This window comes from Protopterus annectens, chromosome 17.part0 (genome assembly GCF_019279795.1).
Source record: "Protopterus annectens isolate FY-2018-M chromosome 17.part0, PAN1.0, whole genome shotgun sequence".
Lineage (NCBI taxonomy): Eukaryota > Metazoa > Chordata > Ceratodontiformes > Protopteridae > Protopterus > Protopterus annectens.
The window spans coordinates 349035081-349058841 of record NC_056751.1 but is presented as its reverse complement, the minus strand read 5'-3'; the positions used below and the strand labels follow the sequence as shown (position 1 = coordinate 349058841).

Here is a 23761-nt window from a genome sequence, read left to right as displayed (position 1 = left end):
ATCAGCAGTATGTTTTCATGCCAGGAAAGAGCACTACAGATGCGATGTTTGCTCTGAGAGTTTTGATGCAGAAGTACAGAGAAGGCCAGAAGGAGTTGCATTGTGTCTTTGTGGATTTGAGAAAGCATATGACAGGGTGCCTGGACAGGAGTTGTGGTACTGCATGAGGAAGTCGGGAGTGTTAGAGAAGTATGTAAGAGTGGTACAGGATATGTACGAGGATAGTGTGACAGCAGTGAGGTCTGTGGTGGGAGTGAAGGATGCGTTTAAGTTGGAGGTGGTTTTACATCAAGGATCAGCTCTGAGCCCTTTCTTATTTGCAATGGTGATGGACAGGTTGACAGACGAGATCAGACAAGAGTCCCCGTGGACTATGATGTTTGCAGATGACATTGTGATCTGTAATGAGAGTAGGGAACAGGTGGAGGAGACCCTGGAGAGTTGGAGATATGCTCTAGAGAGAAGAAGAATGAAGGTCAGCAGGACTAAGAATATATGTGTGTGAATGAGAGGGAGGACAGAGGAATGGTGAGGATGCAGGGAGTAGAGGTGGCGAAGGTGGATGAGTTTAAGTACTTGGGATCAACAGTTCAGGGTAATGGTGAGTGTGGAAGAGAGATGAAGAAGAGAGTACAGGCAGGATGGAGTGGGTGGAGAAGAGTGTCAGGAGTGATTTGTGACAGACGAGTACCAGTAAGAGTGAAAGGGAAGGTCTACAAGAGGGTAGTGAGACCAGCTATGTTATATGGGTTGGAGACAGTGGCATTAACAAAAAGGCAGGGGTCAGAGCTTGACGTGGCAGAGTTGAAGATGTTAAGATTTGCACTGGGTGTGACGAGGATGGACAGGATTAGGAATAAGTATATTACAGGCTCAGCCCAGTTGGAAGGTTTGGAGACAAAGCCAGAGAGACAAGATTACATTGTTTTGGACATGTGCTGAGGAGGGATGCAGAGCACATTGGGAAAAAGATGCTAAGGATGAAGCTGCCAAGTAACAGGAAAAGAGGGAGGCCTAAGATAAGGTTTATGGATGTGGTGAGAGAGGACATGCAGGTGGTTGGTGTGACAGAGCAAGATGCAGAGGACAGGAAGAAATGGAAACAGTTGATCTGCTGTGGCGACCCCTAATGGGAGCAGCGGAAAGAAGAAGAATCAAAAACAGAGGTAGAAAAATATCTACTGTTATGCTAAGTTCTTACATAACTGTACTATTTCATTCCATTGTCATAGTTGTAGTATTATCAACTGATGGGACATTCCTACAGCTGTCTAAGTAGACAGGCAGGAGGAAACCTGAACAGGATTATGGTCCAAAAGACATAGCAATACTGGCCTAGAAAACCATGCTCTATTTTAGAGAAAAGATCAACCTTGTAATGTTTTGTAAAGATATGACTAAAAGACCAAGTAACTGCTTCAAGAATAGATCTGGAATCCAGACCCTTGAAGAAAGCCCCTGAGGAAGAAGCAACTCTAGTAGAATATGCTTTAACTGGCACTAGAATCTGTTTAACATGAAAGGAATAACACAAAGAGATATCCATTTACAAATAGTTTGTTTAGAAATTGGAGCACCCAAGGTTTAGTCCTGGAAAGAAACAAAATGTTGATATGACTTCCTTATAATCTTGGTTCTGTCTAAGTAAAATCTGAGCTGCTTATGCACATCTAGGGAATGTAGGAGCCTCTGTTTATCCTGAGATGAAGAAAAAAACTAAGGTGGTAATGGTCTCATTCAAAGAGAAATCATTAACAACCTTAGGCATAAAAGAAGGATTTATATGGAGAGCAACTCCATGAAAAGAAAAATAAGAAAGGAGGTAATAGCTATCAAGGCTTGCAAGTATGAAACCCATTTAGAAGAAGTCAAAGCCACCAACAGCATTGTTTTCCAATTAAAATAATTTAAGAGAAGTAGAAGCAGCAGGCTTAAAAGGAGATAAAACTAAAACAAACAGGACAACCAGAAATCATTCTTTAGCTATGTCCGCTACCTCAAAGGCAATACACAATTGTGTGAAGAGCTCATTGTAAAGGGAGCCACCTATAGTGAGCCAGAAGATACAGCAAACCTATTGGCCAATAAATTCAGCTCCAACTTTACCCCACTCTCCCCCTCAACCTTCCCTCAGGAAATACCATCAAATATAACTCATCCTGCTATCACTAGGGAAAAGGTCCTTAATACTCAGGCCACGAACACTGCATCAATGGTCCCAGACAATATACCAGGATGGCTTCTAAATAGCATGAAACGTGACCTATCAGGGCCTCTGAAATTGCTATTCAACTATAGCCTCCAAACAGGCTTCATGCCTCAAGAATGCAGAACAGCAACAGTCATCCCTCTGCACAAAGGTAGGCCATCTACAGACACTGGAAATTACAGACCAAAAAGTCTCACTAGTCTTATATGTAAAGCCATGGAAAGAATTATCATGGAAATGCTCAACAGTGATATGGTAAACCTCCAGACACTGGACCCAGCCTGGTTTAGTTTAGTCAAGGGCAGATCATGCCGACTCTACCTGGTGAACTTCTTTGAGAAGGTCACCAAAGCAATGGATGAGGGCAAAACAGTTCACACTCACTACCTTGACCTGGCCAAGGCATTTGACAATATACCCCACTTGGGAATTGTTGACAAACTCAAGCGGTTAGGTGCAAACTCGTATGTCACCTGGTGGATAGCCAACTGGCTCACTGACAGGACCCAAGAAGTTAGAACTGGGGAGTCCACCTCTACAAAGAGGCCAGTCACAAGTAGAGTCACTCAGGGATCAGTCCTTGGACTGCTCCTTTTTGGCATTTACGTCTCTGAAGTCAAGAACAATGACAGTGGTCTCTAGCTGACTAAATTTGCAGATGATTGCAAATTAGGAGCTGTCACTGAATCCCACATTGACACAAATGTTCTCCAGTAGGCGCTGACACAGACAAACAACTAGTGCCAGAGCCATGGACTAAAACTAAATGCCAAGAAATGCATAATAGTATCCTTCGGGAAGTCATCCATCCCTGGTAACTATCATATCAGCAACACACTCAGAGTTGACCCAGTAGTCAGGGACTTAGGGACACACGCAGACAGTAATCTAGCCTTTGACCATCACATGTCTATAGTAGTGAGGAAATCATTCTATGTTGCACAACTTATAAACAAAGGTATGGCATCTAAGTCCAAGGAAGTCATTGTTCCACTGTATTCGGCATTCATCAGACCTATCATTGAGTACAATGCCCCCTTTGGTGTGTACCTAACCAGGCATACCCAACAATTGGAATGTCCATCGAGGTTCCTCACTAAAAGAATACAGGGCTTACGTAAAATGTCCTATGCAGACCGCCTCAAGGCTCTATCCCTGTAGTCTGTCTCCTACAAATTTTTGAGGGGAGATGCATGCTTGACATACAGGACATTGTCAGAACCCACTCTAATAGACCTCCTGCATATCTGCAAAACAAACAGCACCAGAATTACACGTTCTAAAGACTTAAACCATGCCTATGATATAAATAGGACCTGCTGGAGAGACAGGTATGTATCCCAGAATACCCTGTCTCTGGAACAGGCTCCCCATCCATGTGACGCAGAGTTCCTCCGTAACCCAATTCAAGTGCAACCTGGACAATTGGATGGGGAACAAGAAATTCATCCCTGGTTTAGCACCTATGTCTGTAATGGACACAGGCAACCTGTAAATGGTTCATCTCCCAGGCTCTAGCTTATAAATGTCTCATCTCCCAAGCCCCTACTTACACTTATCAAGGGTATCAGCACTTGTCAGAGATTTGGGATGCATGACTACGCTTAAAAAGGCCCTAGTAGTCATTAGCCTAGTAAACACCTATGAACCTATAAGATAAGCTTTTCCAGGACACAGTTCAAATCCCAAGGAGGAGGGATAGCCCTTTCTGGTGGCCTGATATGTAGGACACCCTTCAAAAACGGTTTGACTTCAAATCTATGTGAAAATGGTGGATCCAAAGGTATGAAAGCACAGACGGCACACAGATGTGCTTTAACAGAACAGAATGTCAGCTTAGCATTGAGCAACTAACAGAAATAAGAATATTAGGAATACCAGTTGACAAGAGTCGTGATTCTTTCTTGGCCACCAAATCGAAAATCTCTTCCATTTGGAGTAACAGGTTTTCTTTGTATTCACTGTTCTAGCCTCCTGTAAATCCTTAAGCGCACTCTCATAAAATAGGTGCTTAAAAGGAATTAAAATGCTATCACTTAAAACGTTAGATACAAAGTCTGTAGTCTTGGATGAATTAATGAGCCTTTTTCTGTTTAAGCAAGTCCATCCTATGAGATTAACGTGATGATTGGCTCTGGTCAGATGAAGGGGAAAGGGAAACAATTCTGCCTGGGTCAAAAGGGAGCCACCAATAAGATTTTTGGTTGGTCTTCCTCAAGCTTTAGAAGGATTTTTGGAATCAAAGTAGGTAGAAGGAAAGCATAAAGAAACCTCCTTTTCCAGGGAAAAGTCATGGTGTCCGTTCTCCATGCCTGACGGCATGGCAGCCTTGAACAAAACAGACTAAGCTGTCTGTTGTGCATGGAGGCAAAAAGATCTACCCGTGGAGTACCCCACTGATGGATAATTCCCAGAAAGACCTCTCTGCTTAGCATTCAGGGCAATGTCTAGAAAGACCTCACAATTTAGCATCTAGTTGTAAGGGCCTGATATGGATCTGCTCAAAAATGTTTCCTACTGTGTTTTTCCCCAAAGGTATGTACAGAGCTTGGAGAAATACTTTGGTTGATTGGCCATTTTTCCAGGCTGTCAAAGCCAACCTGTAGAGATGATAAGATTTGGTGTCCCTTTGGAGACTTCCAACATGGCCACACACTGAGTAACAGCTTAATTCTAGCTCTCCCAGTGGCAAAACAAAAACTCAGTAAATAAGGTCAGTTGACTTTTGTGTTTCTGTGTAAATTTCAGTAACTGGCTAGTAAGTACACTGCCTGGATTCCAGAAATAAAATACAGACCTGAAAGAAAATCAGCTACAAAGGGTGAGGACAAACACTGACTGGGACAAGTTCTGCAGCTGTTCATCAAAAAGCAGTGCAACCTCCAGACATGACTTCCAGTAACCTAGAGGAAAGTATAAGACAAATGCATACATACTTGGTTAAAATAAATCAAACACTGGTGGAGTACACCAACTCAAACAACAAAATACTGGAAAAATGGAAGAAGTTTTAAAAATACATTAAGATGAGATGATAAAACTGCAAAAATCAGAGGTCAAAATGAATCAAAGGCTAGCTGAATATGAGACTACTCAAGAAGAGATGTTTAAAAATAATAGAATTAGAGGACAATGTACATAGGGAAAACCTGAAATTTTCAGCTGTACCAGAGAAACTGGAAGGAACAGACTGTATTCACTTTATGAAAGCACAAATAAGCAATTGAACTGGTATTCCACAGCAGGAATTGTTAGCTGAAAGGGCACGTCATGTGTATGCAACAAACCTGGCTATGAGAACGCAACCTAGACCTTTAATAGTAAAGATGCAATCTTACCAGCAGAAGGAGTTGATTCTGACAAAACTGTGGCAGAAGGACAAATTACTAAAAGTGAGAGACAGCAGTGTTTGTGAAGAATGATTACTCATTGCACACCAGGCAAAAATGGAGTACATTTATTCCACTATTCAGGGAATGTTGAGAAGCAGGAGTGAAATTTAAACTGCTGTACCTTGTGATATTCAAAATATTCTTCCCTGGAAGAACAAAATATATTTTTTATGAAGTACATGCTAAGGTGAAAATACAAAAGTTTACTTAGGAACTATTAGAGAAGATAGGAATTGAACAGCTGCGGTGGTGCAGCGGTAGCATTGTCGCCTCACAGCAAGAGGTTCTCCCATTCGATTCTCAGCTGGAGCGCCTTCTGTGTGGAGTCGAGTGGCGTTCGAAAGACATGCTGAATGGGCGTACCTTCGTTGAAGGTTGGGCGTCAGGCTGGCACCTCAGCACCATAAAAAATCTACTGCCAATCATTAGCGGACTGGAGTTCCACTGTGGTGACCCCTAACCGGGAAAAGCCGAAAGAAGAAGAAGAGAAGATAGGAATTCTGAAAATATAGTTAGGGAGTGGGATAAAATTAAAGTGGAGTTTAAAAATAGCATGGAAATAAAAGAAAGGGAGATTCACAGAACAAGAAGAGGAGCAAACTACAGAAAGCTAAAAAGAAAATAAGGGATTACCTTGATAATATGAACAACATTAGAAAGATAGCTGTTACACTTTTTTTTTTTTTTTTTTTTAATAATAACTCTAGAGCACAAAAACTTTTAGCAAAGTGACTCGGGCAACAAAAAGTAGAAAGGGCTGTCGCCAAACCTAGGGAGCCTGTAACAAGGAAGGTAACAAGAGACCTTGCAAAGGTATTACAAATATTTTGGAAATTCTATGAAAGTCTGTATAAAGCATAGATATATGGTAATCATGAAAAGGTACAAATGGAAATGTTTATAAAAGAATAAAATATGCCAAGGTTAGAGGTAGTTGAGGCTCAATTAACAGTTAGGATTGGAGGAGATGAGATAAAAATGGTGCTGTATAACTAATCTACAGGAAAGTTCTCAGGAATAGACAGTATTCCTGTGGAAGTTTGAAAGATAGGAGGGGAAAAATGAAACTTCTGGAAGGTTTTGTTTAACAGTAATTTAAGAGAAGTTATCAACATCTTGGGAAAATGTGGTGGTAACTGTAATACCTCAAAGGGGTAAAGATCCATCAGATACAATTTCATACAGACCCATTTCAACACAAAACCATGACTATAAAGTGTTTATGTCTATAATGGCTAAAAGAATGGCAAAGTGATGCCAAAAACTGATAGATATGGATCAGTGTGGTTTTGTGGATGGGGGGGGGGGGCAAACATTAACAGAACACTGATGATCTGGAGATAAGCAGAATGTAAGCAAATACCACTGTTTTTAGTGACTCGATGCAGAGAAAGCATTTGACAGAGTAAGCTGGGACTTTATGAGCAGGGCAATTGAAGCATTTGCATTCTTTGATAAAATTATAATATTGATTAGGAGGAAATATGAGGGATCGGTGGCGAAAGTTAAAGTGGATGGAGTCCTCTATGATAATCTCTGCTTGAGCAGAGGAATCAGGGGTGTGTCCTCTTTCCCCTTTGTTATTTGCATTATATTTAAAACTACTGGCAAAAAAATAAGGGACTCAGAAATTCAAGGATATAATTCGTATGGTAGTCAAGAAAAGCTGGCTGTGTTTGCAGATGATATTTTATACCTGACAAAACCAGAAAGGGACACTACAGTGTTGTGAAACATTTTCACACAGTTTCAAATCTTTTCAGGATACAAAATTAATGAAGCTAAAACAAAGGTAATAGCGGTAAATTACGTACCAACACATGAATTGGTTCGGCAATAGCCATGTTTATGGGGACAAGATAAAATGAAGTACTTAGGAGTATGGATTAAAAATTATTCTGGTGTGGCAGCTAAGGATATGTGGGAAGAGACTAAACAAAAAATGATACAAAAACTGAGAAAATGAAAGCTCTGTTATATGGATACTGATAGTAAGATATAATCAGTTAAAATGTTTTTAGTCCCTTTAGTCTTATAGATAGGTCAGGCATATTTTTATCAACCAGAGGAGAAGTTGTAGATATCAATTAATAAAGAGCTGAAGGATTTTATTTGGGAAGGGAAGACAGCAAGAGTCAAGTGTGATAAGCTGATTCTTCCAATAGAACAAAGCAGACTATGATTACCCAATTTGAAGAGGTATTTCAGAGCAACACAGTTAAGGCTCTTATACATAGCACAAACAGAAAACTATAACTCAACGTGGAAAAGCTCAAGAAACAAAGAGAGACTGGGATTTTTGAGGCAGACCTTTGAGGAGAATAACAATAATCATACAGAATATTATATTCATAAAGTAGCAGGAAGCATTCTAACAACTAAGTCAACATGCCAATGGAGAAAGGAGATTCTGACGATAGGGATGACTACAGTTAGGGATACAAACAGGCAAGAGAGGGCTGGAATTTACTGGAAAAAATCTGTGAAGGAACCATGGTATTGGGAGCAAAAACTAGACAGGGAAAGGTAACAGAATGAGAAGATGCCAAAAATGTATTTGGACTGCAAGTTAGAGATTGCCCTCCCTATCAAGGATCAATACCAGAAGTATAGGCAAAGAGTAAGAAATAGGGGAGTCTTAAATGAAAGACCAACACTGTTAGAGTTTTTAATAGAATTTAAAGCAAAAGCTGCCATTAAAAAAGGAACAATTAGTAGAGCGTATAAAATATTGCATGATAATGACAAAAATCAATCAGAGGAGGTTAGAAATCAGTGTGAATTGCTTATTCAATCTCTCTGACAAAAGTAACAATGGGGGGATATATGTATGTCTTCCAAATATGCAAAAAAACCTACAAGATTTAGGATTTTTGCTTGGAAATGTTTACATAGATATTTTATACCCCAAGTACACTCCAGAGAATTTTTCCTCAGGTATACAGCAAATGTTGGGAGGTGTGATGGGGAAGAAAGATGTAAATGGGAGCATACTTTCTGGGAATGTAATCAGTTGGCATACTTTAAAGATTCCCTGCAAAGGATGGGTGAGCAAATTGGTGTAACCAGGGAAATTATTTTTCTGAGCTATGATACATATTCCGAACTGCATCGACATAGTAAGGCCTTGTTGAATCTAATTATGGTGACTGCTAAAAAAGCAGTTACTAGAAAATGGAAATCAAACTCTAAACCAACTGTACTAGAAGTAGTAAATATAGTAGCAGAGATAAATCAACTTGAAATATTTTTTTTAAAAAAGGACTTAAAAAATTCCTTAGGAGAAATGAGAATTACGGGAGCAATATATATATAGGGGAGGAATAAGGTTTAAAAGAGGCAGGACTTGAATGAGCTATGTAATGTCTAACTGACAATGAATGGATAGATTATAAGCGATGTATAATGTTTGTAACTATGATTATGTCAATGTGATTTGTTATATAAAATGCTTACAACTGGGATTGCATCAATATGGTTTGTTTTCATTTATATAAATGTATGATTACTTATGTGATAATTTAATGAAGATGTTTCTTGTTTAAAAAAAAAGAATAAAACAATCCACGGCACACAGGATCCGAAGCAAAATAATCCAAAAGCAGGCAGTAAAATAAAGTTCTTTTAATTCCAAAACAGCACACCTTAACAGTTCGTAATAGAACAGCGACACAAATAAGCCAAGCGCTTTCACCCAGTAAATTACCAGGCTTTCTCAAGGCAAAAAACAAAGCTGTCCATTACACAAAGCTTTTAAGTAGCTAAGTCAATTAGGTTAAAACTCCACCCATCAATTAATTAATAAAACTAATGGTTAATGCTTTTTGTGCATTTACCACAATTTTATTGTAATTATTTATTTATTTTAGTTTTTTTGGGATGGAAATGTGATTTTAATCTTAACTTGCTGTACTACAGTTAACAATTTCAACTTTATATATCACTTTTAACTTATGATGCACTTAATGGATTTTTGCACTATACAAGGTACTTTTTATGGTATTATTATTGACTGCAGCAACAAGTATTCTTTACACAAACAGATATGCTTTACCTGAAAAAGTATTCTTTATTTGTATAATGCCTTTTTAGTACAATATTATCAAAAAGCATTAACCATTAGTTTTATTAATTAATTGATGGGTGGAGTTTTAACCTAATTGACTTAGCTACTTAAAAGCTTTGTGTAATGGACAACTTTGTTTTTTGCCTTGAGAAAGCCTGGTAATTTACTGGGTGAAAGCGCTTGGCTTATTTGTGTCGCTGTTCTATTACGAACTGTTAAGGTGTGCTGTTTTGGAATTAAAAGAACTTTATTTTAATGCCTGCTTTTGGATTATTTTGCTTCGGATCCTGTGTGCCGTGGATTGTTTTATTCTTGGTTTGGTTTCGTTTTTTACGTTCTTGTTTAAAAAAAAGAAACATTTGGTGCCCCATACTTGCCAATATACAACATAACTGTGATATTGTCTGTGAAGATCCTAAAAGGACACAGAGTCCAGAGGTTATGCAGAGAGACTGAATAGCTAAAATAAGAGCAAATAAGCGCTTTCATCCTTATATTGATGCAGTCCTTTCCTTTTCAGACCATATCCACTGGACTGTGATTTCCCTGGAATAAGCACACCATGTCAGATCCAACGCATTTGTGAACAAATCCTAGCAAGAGGAAGGAATCAGAAATAGTACTTCTTGATTTTGTGAAATCTGGTTTATCCGCCATAAAAGTTCTTTCATGATGAAAGGCGAGAGAGGAATTTGGAAGGATAATGAGTGGCAATGCTGTGTTCGGACAGACAGACTTCAGATACCACCAAATCTGCCTCATATGGAGTCTGGCATAGCGAATCATAGATGCCACTTAGCAAGGAGCTCTGAGAATCTATCTTGCAGCGGTTACATCCAAGGAAGAAAGGTGCTGAAATTAATGTATCTTCTGCTGGAAGATGCACCGTTACTGACAGTGTATTGATTCTGCATCCTAGAAAAATCTGATCCTGGGATGGAATTAAGCAAGACTATTTCAGGATCAGAGCGAACCACAAATGCCCAGAACATCCACAGCAAATTTAAAAGAGTCAGAAGAAGCTCTTGGGTAGGAACCTGAATGAGAACATCTTCTAGATAAGGAAATATCTGAAGTGCATGAAGTCTGCACTAGGCAATTACAGGAGCTAAGCACTTTGTGAACATGCTTGGAGCAGTAGAAAGACCAAAGAGTAAACCAGAACACTGTAAGTGATAGGAGGATAGGTGTCCTTTATATTCAATATCGCTATGAAAGCCTGTGGAAGAATCATTTAAAGTAAGGAGCGGAAAAGTTAACATCTTGAAATGTGTGACCTTGAGAAGGGTGTTGAGGAAAGAGAAATTCAAAATAGGTCTCCAAGTGTCTGTCTTTCTGGAAACCAGAAAGATTCTGGAGTAAAAACCTGTTTTCTTTAAGTGTGAGGGGACCAATCCTACTTTCTACTGAGAGAGATGAGGTTTCAAAATAGAGTAAAAATAAAGATGAATCTGACTTTGAGAGGGCTGAGGAAACCCTGTGGGATAGAGGACCGGCTTTCAACACATTTTGTAACCCCACTGAAAGATGGACAAAATGTATTCATCCAAAGTTATTAATTGTCAAACTGCCAGAGAAAAAGAAAGTTTATGAGAAAGGTCATAGTGGCATGGGCTGGGAAGAGGAGGCAGACAGTTATAAGGAAGGATTTGAACCTCTGGAATTCTGATGAGACTTCTCCTGAAACTGGCTTCTAGGAGGACTCCTACCCTTCTGAGAAAGCTTTATATCCTTATGAAGAAAAATATTGGCTTTGAAAAGATAATTTCTCTGAAATTTAAGAAAAGAAGAAAAAAAGATTTGCTTAATATCCTACATAACCTTATCCTTCTCCTGCAAGGTTTTGAAAAGCTCTGCAGCTGCAGAACCAAAATGATGAAGTCTTTCCAAAAGAGAGCCAAGCAGCTTAGCACTGATATCCTCTGGTAAAGTATGATGTCTAAACAAAGAAAACCCAAGAACAACTGAACCAGTGGCTACAGTCCTGGAAGTGGCATGTATGTCATCACAACTGCATTTAACAGAATGCCTAGGCACTTGAGAAACAGAGTTATGAGCCCGTGCAGAAGACTTGGGTTCTGATTTATCAAACTCAGACATCTTACCCATGATACCCAGAGGAGGCAAAATGTACCCTATCAGATAGGTTTGGCAATTATAATAGCTACTAAAGTGGCAGAATTATAATTTTGTTTCATTATCTAACAATGGCTCCACTGTCTTTTTCTGTAGGCAAAACATTAGAAGAAGAAGAAGAAAAAAAGGAACTTAGAAGGCTTTTCAGTGGAAACAATAATCATAGAATGATCAGAAGTAGGGTTCTTTTATAAGAACTTAACAGAATCTGGGAACTTGTACAACTGTCAGGTTTTTAGAAGTTATGGCTGAGACTCAGGATTAAGGGAAGGAGTGGATAAAATATCCAACAAAGCTTATATAAAGAGGAATGACCGAAGGCTTGGTAGGAGCTACAGTTAGGAGAAAAGCAATCTGGTCCTTAGGCATTGATAACTGTTCAGGTCTAGCCATTATACTGTGCAGTACTTCCATCTAAGCCTTACACCTCAGAAATTTAACTCACTGCATTGCTTAGTCTTAGATTTAAAGATTAACACAATTTGCTTTGCATTTTCCTCCGACATATGCCTCTCTTTCTGTCCCTGACAAGAAGCTCTTATTCTCTCGTTTGTTTCCATTTGTTGCCATCAATCTTCCTATTTTGTAGGGTGGGGAAATTTAACTCCCACTTTTGAAAAGACATCATCAGCCAAGACATTAAAAAATCAGCCAAGACATTAAAAAATCTATATTGCTTTCAAGCAATTTACTGTTAGGCTGCCCACGGGTTTTTACTTATTTTAAAAATGCATTAACTTCTGAAACAGACTTTTTTTCTACATGTTTCCTCTTCTCTTACATGAGGTAGACTCTAGTGATATCTGTGCCTTTTTCAGACTACCTCTTCATTTGAAGACGGTTTACAGGCAACCCTAATGTGATCAAGGTTGGGCCAGGCATCCATCTTTTCAAAGGTTTCCTTTTCAACAAAGATTAGTTAGCCTGTAACTGTGGCTACAACAAAGGAAGATGAGACCTTTTCATCCTTCCTGGTCTGAGTAGTGGGTAGCTTAAACTCTCAGGTTTAGGCAATAATACATAGCTGCTGTTTCCTTTCTTTGTTTTTTAAACACCTTTATTGAATTATCACTTGTGACATAGGCAAATTTACATTTATACAAAAGTAATCAAACTGTATTAACAAATATTATACTTCACATACACTGCCATATAGCATATAACCTAAACAACATTACATAAAATATTCAGTTCCTGCCCCTTTTTTAAAAGCAAGAAATATGTTTATTAAACCATCACTTACGACATAAACAATCATACATTTATATAAATAAAAACAAACCACACCAACACAATCCTAGTTGCAAGCATTTTACATCACAAACCATGCTGACGCACTCCCAGTTGGAAACATTATACATCACTTATAATCTACCCAATCACTTTCAGTCAATCATTACATAGCTCATTTAAGTCTTGCATTCTTTTAAACCTCATTCATCCCCTGTATGTATTGTTCCCACAATTCCCATTTTTTTCCTATGTAGTTTGCTCCTACACTTTTCTAAAGACTGCTGCTGTTTCCTTTCATGTCTCTAACAGGTATTACACTTGAGCTCTACTTTCTCAATTTAATGATTTATCAACTAAGGCACACTACTCTTTCTTATGAAAATGCTTACTGACATCAATATTGGAAGGTAGATGATCTTTGGTGATGGTGCTTTCTTGTACAGGGTAAAAAATGAAAGCATGAATCCCTTTTCTTGGTAATGCTGCTAACACAGATTCCACTATTCACATACTCGGCAGATAATAGGGTATTCTGAATCCAAACTAGAAGACTGTCAGCATCACTCTCTTTTTCCTCACTTTGTACATGGGTTCGGGAAGTATCATCAACAGGGACCTTCACCTACAGCCAATGTTCATACCACTGGGTGGCTAGTCCTGCAGTTGCTATTCTTCTGTGCCAAATACACATGTGCACACACACTGAACTAGAACATATTGTTTTTGATTATGTTCAAGCCACATATTCCTTTGGTCCAATTCTTCCCACTCCTTGAGAGCAGTGGTCTGTTAAACATCTGTTATTGATGGGAGTCAATTTTCTGGACAAGGCATTTACCATGTTTAGAACAGATAAAGCTTTACACCAGAATTAATGCTAACATCATTACAAGGACTGATGGCTTTAGTTTTCATTTTTACACCTCCTTCTGTGTGGAGGAGAAGGAGAAGGACTTCATGTGCTGAATAAATGTTGCTTTTTGGGTATGACTGGCAACAGTGTCACTCATACCACCAACACTTTTATCTGAAAAGGCAAACACCAAACATTTGCTTGATAATTGGCAATCTATCTCTCTGCACAATACAGATTAGTAACTGCTGATAAAACTTTTGCAGGTGAATTTAATTACTTTTTGCCTACTATGGGGAGACTGTCTGGGATATGGTCTGACCTTTTGTTGGTATGTCAGGTGATGGACTCTGTTCTGTTTAAAGGCAGTGATGGACAACTACTCAGTTGTGATATTTTCACTGTCTCTTTGATACTGTGTCCCATTCTGCAACATGGTCTTTGTTTTGCTATTATGGCTTTCGTCCTCCATTTACTACTTTTTGCTAGTTTGTTTATAGTTCCTTCCTTTCGTTAATGGTTTGTTTACCTCTACTATACATAAGCACTAGGGCATCAAACAGGGTTAACCATTATGTAATTATTTCTTTTTCCTTAGTTATAAATGGAGTTTTAGGTTTGGTGAACTGAAATGGTGCTCAGGCTTTCTGAGCATTTTACAGCAACATAATTTTACCTGCGATGGTTTCCTTTATAGATAATGTTATTATTACTAGCTGGGGACAGACACTCTATCTAAAGCCCATCACTGCCTATAGTCATCTTTTAAGTTTTGGAAACCTTTGTCTAAATTTAACTAAGTATGCAAGGTTCGGAGATACTATCCCTTTAGATGGTTTTGAGTTTTCCTCTTCCGCACATTACGTATGGTAATACAGATGCCAATATGCAAGGCTGGAAGGACAGCATTGATACTGCTAAGGCCCTTGTCCAAACTTGTAAACCTTTTTGTGCTGGTTTTCAAAAGGTTTATTTGTTGCATACAGTTTTGTTTAGTAAACTTATTTATTAAGGTGGAGTGTTTACTTTACCTAAATCATTAGTCTTCACTTTTTCTTGTCACCTATAACTTTTTTTTTTTTTTTGGGGTGTGCACATTTTAATGGTGTGCAAAGGGGGATTACTGCACAAAGTCTACACAGGGTGGGATGGAGATTCTTCACACCATAGTGTTTGGGGTACTTTTAATTTGTTTCATGTTTTGCAAATGTGCCTTGATACCCTCCTTCTCTTTTAAGTTCTGTTTTGCTTTACAAGTATGGGATTATTTGAATCCCTCCTGTATGGTAAAAGGAAACTCTGTAGAGCTACTAATTTATTTTATGACTAGAGCTGGCATTTGTTCCTCTGGAAGTTCCGCACTTCTGTACTACCTTGAACAAGAGATCAGCGTTATGACACTGTTGTGGTAACCTACTATATGGCAGAGCCATGGAAAGATTTATTCCTGGCCATTGTAACCCAATCTCCAGTGCAGAGTTGTTAAGAGGACTCTTCCAGAACTGGGTGACTTTGTCTGTCACCATTTTTACATGCACTCCTGCTTAAGGGATCTCTATGCTAAAAATCTCTGCAGGAATGTTTCTATCCAGTACCCAACTGAGGAGAGGAAGAAATTATTTCACATCTTGTTTTCTAACTGCAGGAAATTAGGCTATGACCTTTAGATGTGCATACTCTTTTCCAACATCACTTGTCAGAGGTCTGCCTGGACATGGTTTTAGATGGCCATTAGAACAAATGAACTTTGGCCATAGCAGATAAAAATCTACTGATGAAACATGGCACATTTGTTGACACACTGTGGCACTCTACGTGAGACCCCAGGGTTCTTTTCAAGCACAGTACATTCTGGTTCTGGTCGAACGAATGAGGGGTGGGTTTTTTTGTAAATATATAGATACCTATTTAGCTGAATATAACTGCTTTATCGTACAAGTATATTTGCGATCATTCTGCTATACAGCCCAAATTCTTTGTGTTTTTTTTTTACCTTGAACTGTTTACTGATTTTTCAACCAGATCTGTTTGCATATTTGCTTTGTCTATCATTATATAAGCAAAACAGTGTTCATTCTCCTAAGGTTTTTTTATGTTTTTATTAATTTGTTGTTTGCTACTTTTTTCAAAGCTATACATTGTTATTCTCCATTTTCATTTGTAACACTGTTAGTTTAGCTGCTTTTCGTCTTTTCATTTCAAATTGCAGTCCACCTGCATTTTATATGTGTTTTTTTCTTTTATGTTAATCATGTTTTTTCCTAGATAAAATTTATTTTCTCTCCTTCTCAAAATGATCTTGGATAACCTAGTTTCATCACTACAAGCTGGCAACATTGAATATCTTACAGAACAGGAAGGAACTTGGCCTCTTTTCCAATCAAAGAGCATGCTTGCTTTAGGAACAATTTTCTACTGACAGTTATAGCTATGGTCAAACAAATCTAACATACTAAAAAGTTAGTCTGACAAGAAAAAAACAAGTGCTTTCTTTACATGAATAGAAGAAAAAATAACTGTACCAAAAATGCCTGAAACTTTGAGTCATAATCCTTAGATCAGCTCAATCCTCCATTCAAAGGCAATATGAAATTATCAAAAAAGGGAAGAATATACCACATCCTTTTGTGGATGCTCCTGCAATAGTAACAATGCTAGTCAGGTAAAGACTTGCTCCAATAAAGAAAGAAAAAAAAAACAATGAATACCCCAATAACAGATGGGAACAGTTCAAAACTAAAGGTCTGTTGACTCAGCCCTCTTTAAAAACGGTGTGTTCCTGACCACTTGTTAAGCTAGCGAACTATTCCCCTTTACTCCACTATGAGGTCAGCTATACTGCTCCACCTGTCAGCCTTCAAAGTCACAGCATGAAGTATCAGCAATCACAGTAGAAGGTCCAAAATTATAGCACTTAAGGTTTGTTTACTCATAAATTTGGAATGGGTTCAGTAAATAAATGATGAATGTGTTACTATGCCTACTCCACTGTCACAAGGTAGGCATGTTTTGCACATTTTGCATGCACCTACCAATTAGAACATCAAGCTTATTGTGGATACATTTGTTATTCATTGTTCACACCATGTTTTGCCAATCTCATTAATTTGTTTCTATTCAATGTACATACTACATTGCTGTTCTTGTTTTTGCTTACCTTATATATCATTAACGATGTATCAAATACCACAAAAAAATTTTCAGTGAGTAATACAAACGTAATTGTTGCTTACTTACTGTTGACAGCTGTACTCAGTTTCATCACTGCCATACGACTCTCTATGATGTGTATACACATTTGCGTACATTTTAAATAACTGCATTCTGTACACAGTGCCCTGTCTAATAAACATTTGAGAACACAACATACTAGAATCCGACTCATAATAAACCTGTCCTTTCTGTAATATGCAAAGTCTTACTCCTGCAAACGTTACTCTGACCAGTCACAAGATTTTGGGGCACGTTTGACACTAAATACACCTCTTAATCGACAACAAGTGCTATACAGTATAGGTGTGGCAAGTTCACCAGACCGAGAGGGGGAGGAGCACAATAGTCAGAATGGGAAAGATGCAACAGCTTGTTAGAGGAGTGCAACCTGCAATTCTAGTTAAACTGACATTTTAAAACAAATCTGCCTGGACTCATTTAATATATATGCTTTCTACCCTGCTTCCTCTTCATATTTAACTGTTCCACTTTTACACCCTGTCTGCCACTTCTTGTGGCATACACAATGGCACAAAACATTAAGCAATATCAGTGACAGGAATGCTCAAGTTGATGACTTGCTCCAGGAAGTTGGTCTCTAATTAACTCAATGCAATGTTGCAACTGAAGGATCCCCACTCTTCATTTCTTAAGATACTGGAAAATATTAAGGTACAACCCAATACCTTAATTATGGGCGATTTCAACTACCCCCACCATCAACTGGGAAAACTACTCATGTAACAACTCATTCGCTCAACTTTTTCTCTAATTCATAAATTCCAACCCTTGGATCAGCTTATCCACACCTCCTCCAGGGGCAGCAATATCCTGGACTTGGTCATTACCAATATAGGTAACCAGTGTTCTATGCCAGAGGTCAACTCCTCACTGGTCAGATCGACCACAAGCTAATCACCCTAGACCATCCATATCCCACCCCCCATTAAGGAAAACACTGTCAAAACTACTCCAAAGCCAACTTCATGCTTAAGACAGAAGTGGCAAATTTCACGACACCCATGCAGACAAAAATAGAGGTACGACTGCTGAATCTTACACAAATGCACTGTATAAGCACATACACGAGTGCATGGATCGTGCCATCCCCAACAGAACCAAGACGCTATCCTCCAAAAAAAGGAAGCCAATCTGGTGGTCCCCTGCCATAAAAAAACTCTACAACAGAAGGAAGACGCTGTTGCAAAAAATAGTAAAATCCCAAGATTGGAGGAACTCCCTGGTCAGCCTCAGCAAGGAGCTGAGATCTCTCATAAAATCCTCCAAAGCCAGTTATGAAAATAAAATCGCCACTGATTCCAAAGACAACCACAAAGAATTCTACAGCTATGTCAAGAATCTCAATGGCAACATTCAGATCTACTCTGAGCTACAGCACAATGGCACTAAATGTACAGAACCAACAGATATTGCCAACATCTGGGCAGATAGGTTCAGTGCTAACTTTAACCCCCTCTCACACTCCAAAAGGCCCATCTTAATACCAGAAGAATGCAAAGCCCCTGTAATCACAGATGAACAAGTAAAGACAGCACTCTCCAAAGCCAAGAACACAGCATCCATGGGACCAGACAACATTCCAGGCTGCGTACTGCACGAACTACAGAATGAACTGGCACCCCACCTAAGTACCATGTTCAACCATAGCCTCACCTCAGGCTATGTGCCTACTGAAAGGTGCACAGTGATGGTTATCCACTCCACAAAGGGGGTGCCACCATGGACTCCGGAAACTACTGCCCCATTAGCCTGACGAGCCTGGTCTGCAAGGCCAAGGAACGTATCATCTTGGAGCTTATAAACAAAGACATAGGTAACCTCCAAACCCTGGACCCCACTCAGTTTGGGTTTGCAAAAGGTAGATCAAGTCTACTAAACCTGACTTCTTTGAAGCAGTCACTAGAGTCACAGAAGAGGGCAAGGTAGTGCACACAGCCTATCTTGACCTCACCAAGGCTTTCAATACCATCCCCCACAATGAAATTATAGATAAACTAAATAAACTGGCCATAAATCCCTATGTCACAAGATGGGTGGCCAACTGGTTCACTGACAGAACCCACACCGTACAAGTAGCTGACTATAATTCTGATTTCAGACCACTGACGAGTGGAGTACCACAGGTTCTGGGTCCTATTCTGTTCAGCTTCTACTTCTCTGAAGTGCAGGCCAACACAGAAGGTCTTTGGCGAACAAAGTTCACAGATTACTGTAAACTGGGAGCCATAACAGAATCACCTAATGATGTAGACATTCTACAAATGGGCCTCACAGAGACAGATGCTTGGTGTCAAAGTCATGGCCTCAAGCTGAATGCCAAGAAGTGCATTGTCATCCCCCTTTGGGAAAAACTCGGTACCCATGAACTACCACATACGTGGCAGCTTACTAAACACTGAAAGTGTGATAAGAGACCTTGGGACACAGGTATACAGCAGTCTCTCCTTTGATAACCACATTGCCACAGTAGTCAGGAAATCCTTCTACGTGGCACACCTCATCACAAAAGAGTTCTCCTCTAGAAAAAAGGAGGTCATTGTTCCTCTCTACTCATCCCTCATCAGACCCATTATAGAGTACAATGCCCTGTTTGGCATGCATCTCACAAGACACCTACAACAATTGGAAAGGCCACAGAAATACCTCACTAAGAAAATTACCGGCCTCAAACAGATGCTATACACAGACCATCTCAAAAAACTCCAGCTCTGCTCCATCACATATCACCTACTCTGAGGCAATCTCTGCCTAGCATACAAAGCTATGTCAATCCCAGAGTTGTTTGACATGCTACACTTAAAGAAATCCCAATCTCTCCGAACCACACGCTCCAGGGACCTAAACCTTGTCACCATAATAAACAGAACATGCTGGAGGGATAGATTCCTGTCTCAGAGACTTCCCATACTCTGGAACAAACTACCCATTCATGTCAAGCAAAGCTCCTCATTCGCCCTCTTTAAGAAAAATCTTGACGACTGGATGGGAAATAGAAAATTCTCCCCGGGGATCACTTCTCTGGCGCTGCTTGACAGGGGCACAGGAAAATAATTTTCTTGGGTGGTGAAAGCCAGGGAACCTTTTTGGCTAGGCTTATATGGGCCCCGGGGCCGATAGCCTAGTACCTACCTATGAACCAAGAAGAAAGCCAAAAATGGAGTAGCCATCACTTAGTGCAGATAAACACAACAGTTACTTCTACAAGTCCTTGTATCAGAGTGCTGTGCAAAAAATTTACAGGTTTGGGGCCAAGCATCCCTTCCATCAAGACAGAAGAGCAGACTGACTGCAAATCAATCCCTCTCTTGCAAGACTACCTCTCTGTAGGACACAAATCAAATCCAGGTTACTACTAGTGCAAACAGATGCTGGAAGTCTGTGACAGTATGGCAAAAGATTTTGCTACCTGCATTCTTTATGGGTAAACTACCTCTGAAAATTAGATATTATATTTTCAGATACTGCATTTTATAAGATAATTCTGCCATAAATAATTTAATCATCCAATACATTGACAGAGATGCTTACCTTACAATATGTGCTAAAACCAGAGGACTATCCCAGGACTGAATTCCTTTTAGTACTTTCATCACATTCTTTAGCTCTCCATCCTCTATAACTGAAGTCACTGGGTGTGATTGAGTCATTTCTAAATTTCAAACACATATTCAAACATTTTATAATTTCATAAAAAAAATCTCTAAAATGACTAATGTGTATGCATCGTCATACCACATTAAGCAAAATTATGCAAAATCAGCAGTAGAGATGAAAAAGGCTTAGAATCACAATAAACATAATACAAGAAGTAAGCTGGGACAAAACAGGACTCAACAGCTAATGACACAGATAAGTATATGTTTCTTAAATGAAGCCAATCCTGAGATTCAGCAAGGGTAAGTGGTAGGAGTTTTAATGTTTAGTATACTTAATGCACATTGCTTATCAAGACTATCCCACTGATGGCTTCAGCTCTGTGCCATACAGGAATAAACCATTGGCTGTGACCCAGATAAGCCAAGACTGACTACTGGCTAAGGTGTAGGAAGGTGGGAATGAATGGTTGTCACAAACTTAACCATCAAGGCTGAAGGTCGTGTGTCTCACTGATTGTTAATGCAAGCTGCTAAGTTGGGTGTCAAGCCACGAATAAACCAGCAGATGTTCCCAGATGAGTGCAGCAGCATATGAAGGCCCCACAAGGCAGCAGCAATAACAGCCACTAGCTACTGCAAGGAAGCTGTTAGGTGGAGAAAGAGTGAATGCCCATTGGCTCCTGACCCTCACATTCAAAAGGCAATGAATGGAACATAGGGCTCCTGCCTCTGTCCAGCAGCAAATGGGTTGGCTCTTGCATTGAGGATTGAAAAAATAGGCTGATGAAGGGCTGGTGACTAGGGTGTGAGGGGAAAAACTGCCCCTTGGTATACTTTGCTACTGGGAAGTGAGAACCGTAAGGAAAAACCTTTCTAACACAAAGTGACAAACACATCAAGCATAATTCTAAACACAGATGCATCAAGGAGCTATTGTCAATTACCTCAAAAAAATTCCAAACAGTGATACAAATGACTACCCAAAGAGCTGGTGGCACTAAAAGAGAACGTTAAAACTCAGTATAAAAATGACAGCATTACATATGCAGTTTGCAAATTTTGAAGACTCAGTGTTTACTGATGAGGAAATCTGAATAACTGTATAACATTTGTCACTAACAGTTTTATTACAGACAACCTGAAATCACTATATTATATGCCATTTCTTTTTATAAACACCTTTATTAAATTATCACTTGCGACATATGCAAACTTACATTTATATGAAAGTAATCAAGCCATATTAACAAATTCACATTTACAAACATTATACATAATATTTTTGTTTCTATACAATATAATAAAGCTACATAATATTTTTGTTTCTATACAATATAATCAATTCAGCAACCAGGCAGAGTTGTCTGCTTCTCCCTTTGTTGTTTACATTATATTTAGAACCACTTGGTATGGTAGTCAGGAAAAGCTGGCCCTATTTACAGATGATATTATTTTATACATGACAAAACCAGAAAGGGACATTACACGGTTGCGGAATATTTTAAGACAGTTTCAGATCTTCTTGGGATACAAAATTAATGAAGCTAAAACAAAGGCAGCAGCTGTAAATTATGTACCCACTCATGAATTGGTCCAACAATATCTACATTTATGGGGACACGATAAAATGAAGTATTCAGGAGTATGGATTAGAAATGACTCTGTTATAGCAGCTAAGGGGATATGTGGGAAGAGACTAAACAGAAGATAATATAAAAATTGAGAAACTGGAAGCTTTGTTATATGGATATGAATGCTAAGGTACAAACAATTAAAATGTTTTTAGTCCCTTTAGTCTTATTCACAGGTTAGGCATATTTTTATCAAGCAGAGGCGAAGCTGTGGATAGCAATTAAAAAGCACTCAAAAATATGAATGACCACAAACCAAATAAATCCCAAAGGCAAACACTGCAAGCAGAGATACCACCAAAAATAAATCAAATACTCTTTAATTTAGCGCTTTTGTCAGGTATAAGACTTCTTCAGAATGAATTAAATCAGTACAACACAACTTAAATAGTACCCCTAGCCAATCATCTAAAACAAACATTACATCATTTCCTCCTTGCTCAGTTACAACAGTCATTCCTAGTAAAACACATATATATGTGCAAACATTTTTTTATAAAAAATAATAAAATATATATATAGAAATATTAGCAATAAAATACAAAAATTGTTATGAATACAAGTGTTAATATAAGAGGTATTTCTACCACCATTCATAACATAAACATAGATTTCAATCTCAGCATAGGGCACATAGAAATTCTGGCATTAAGCCCTGGAGCTTGGTAAGCATTTAATTTAATTTGCCACTTCAATTCCATATATTCTAAAAAGTCCTCCACTGGTCCACCCCATAGTCCCAAATCAACCTGCACTACTATAATTTTTTTTAAAGCATGGTTAGGATAGCAACTAATGTGTTTATAAAGTGCATTTTTTCATTTTTATGTTTAATGTCATAGAGGTGTTGGTAAATTCTTAGTCTAAGTGCATTCTTAGTTTTTCCCACATAATAACTTTCACAGGAATCACATTACTGCTACGTAGACCACCCCTTTACTATAACAATAATATTTTTTCACAGTTTTTACATATTCATAATTTTTTATTCTAATATTGGTAGTATCCATAATGTAGGGGTGTTGAAGACATCTTCCACACTTAAAGCTAAAACCCTGCTCCAAATTTTTGTTTTTCCTTTCTAAAAGTCCTTTAAATTAAATATCCTTTTTATACACAACTATAGGTTTAATTCCTATTTATTAAGACTATGAAAGGAAATTTACCTCCCAGTTATTTAGGAAACTGACTTATTCTAATTCTTTATTGCATTTTACAAGCTGGCACCCATTGCATCAAAAGAAAGCCCTTGTAAAAGGTCAATATGTGAGATTGGCTAGGATGGTCTCTGACCCGGTGGAATTTAATAGGGAATGTGGAACAATGAAAGATATGTTTTTAAGGAGAGGATACCCTGAAGACTTTGTTAATGATATTGCCAATGAGGTTAAGAATAAAAGGACAAGTGGCC

The 23761-nt window shown here is 38.6% G+C and overlaps 1 protein-coding gene across 2 annotated transcripts in view; it reads right to left on the bottom strand.

Annotated features, from left to right (window-relative positions):
- Nucleotides 1-23761, bottom strand: part of HPS5 (HPS5 biogenesis of lysosomal organelles complex 2 subunit 2) — a 1422788-nt gene that overhangs the window by 286962 nt on the left and 1112065 nt on the right. For both annotated transcript variants that reach the window (XM_044059074.1, XM_044059075.1), the window contains exon 17: nt 20652-20772. In XM_044059074.1, coding sequence (XP_043915009.1) covers nt 20652-20772 — 121 coding nt within the window. The remainder of the gene's footprint in view (nt 1-20651; nt 20773-23761) is intronic.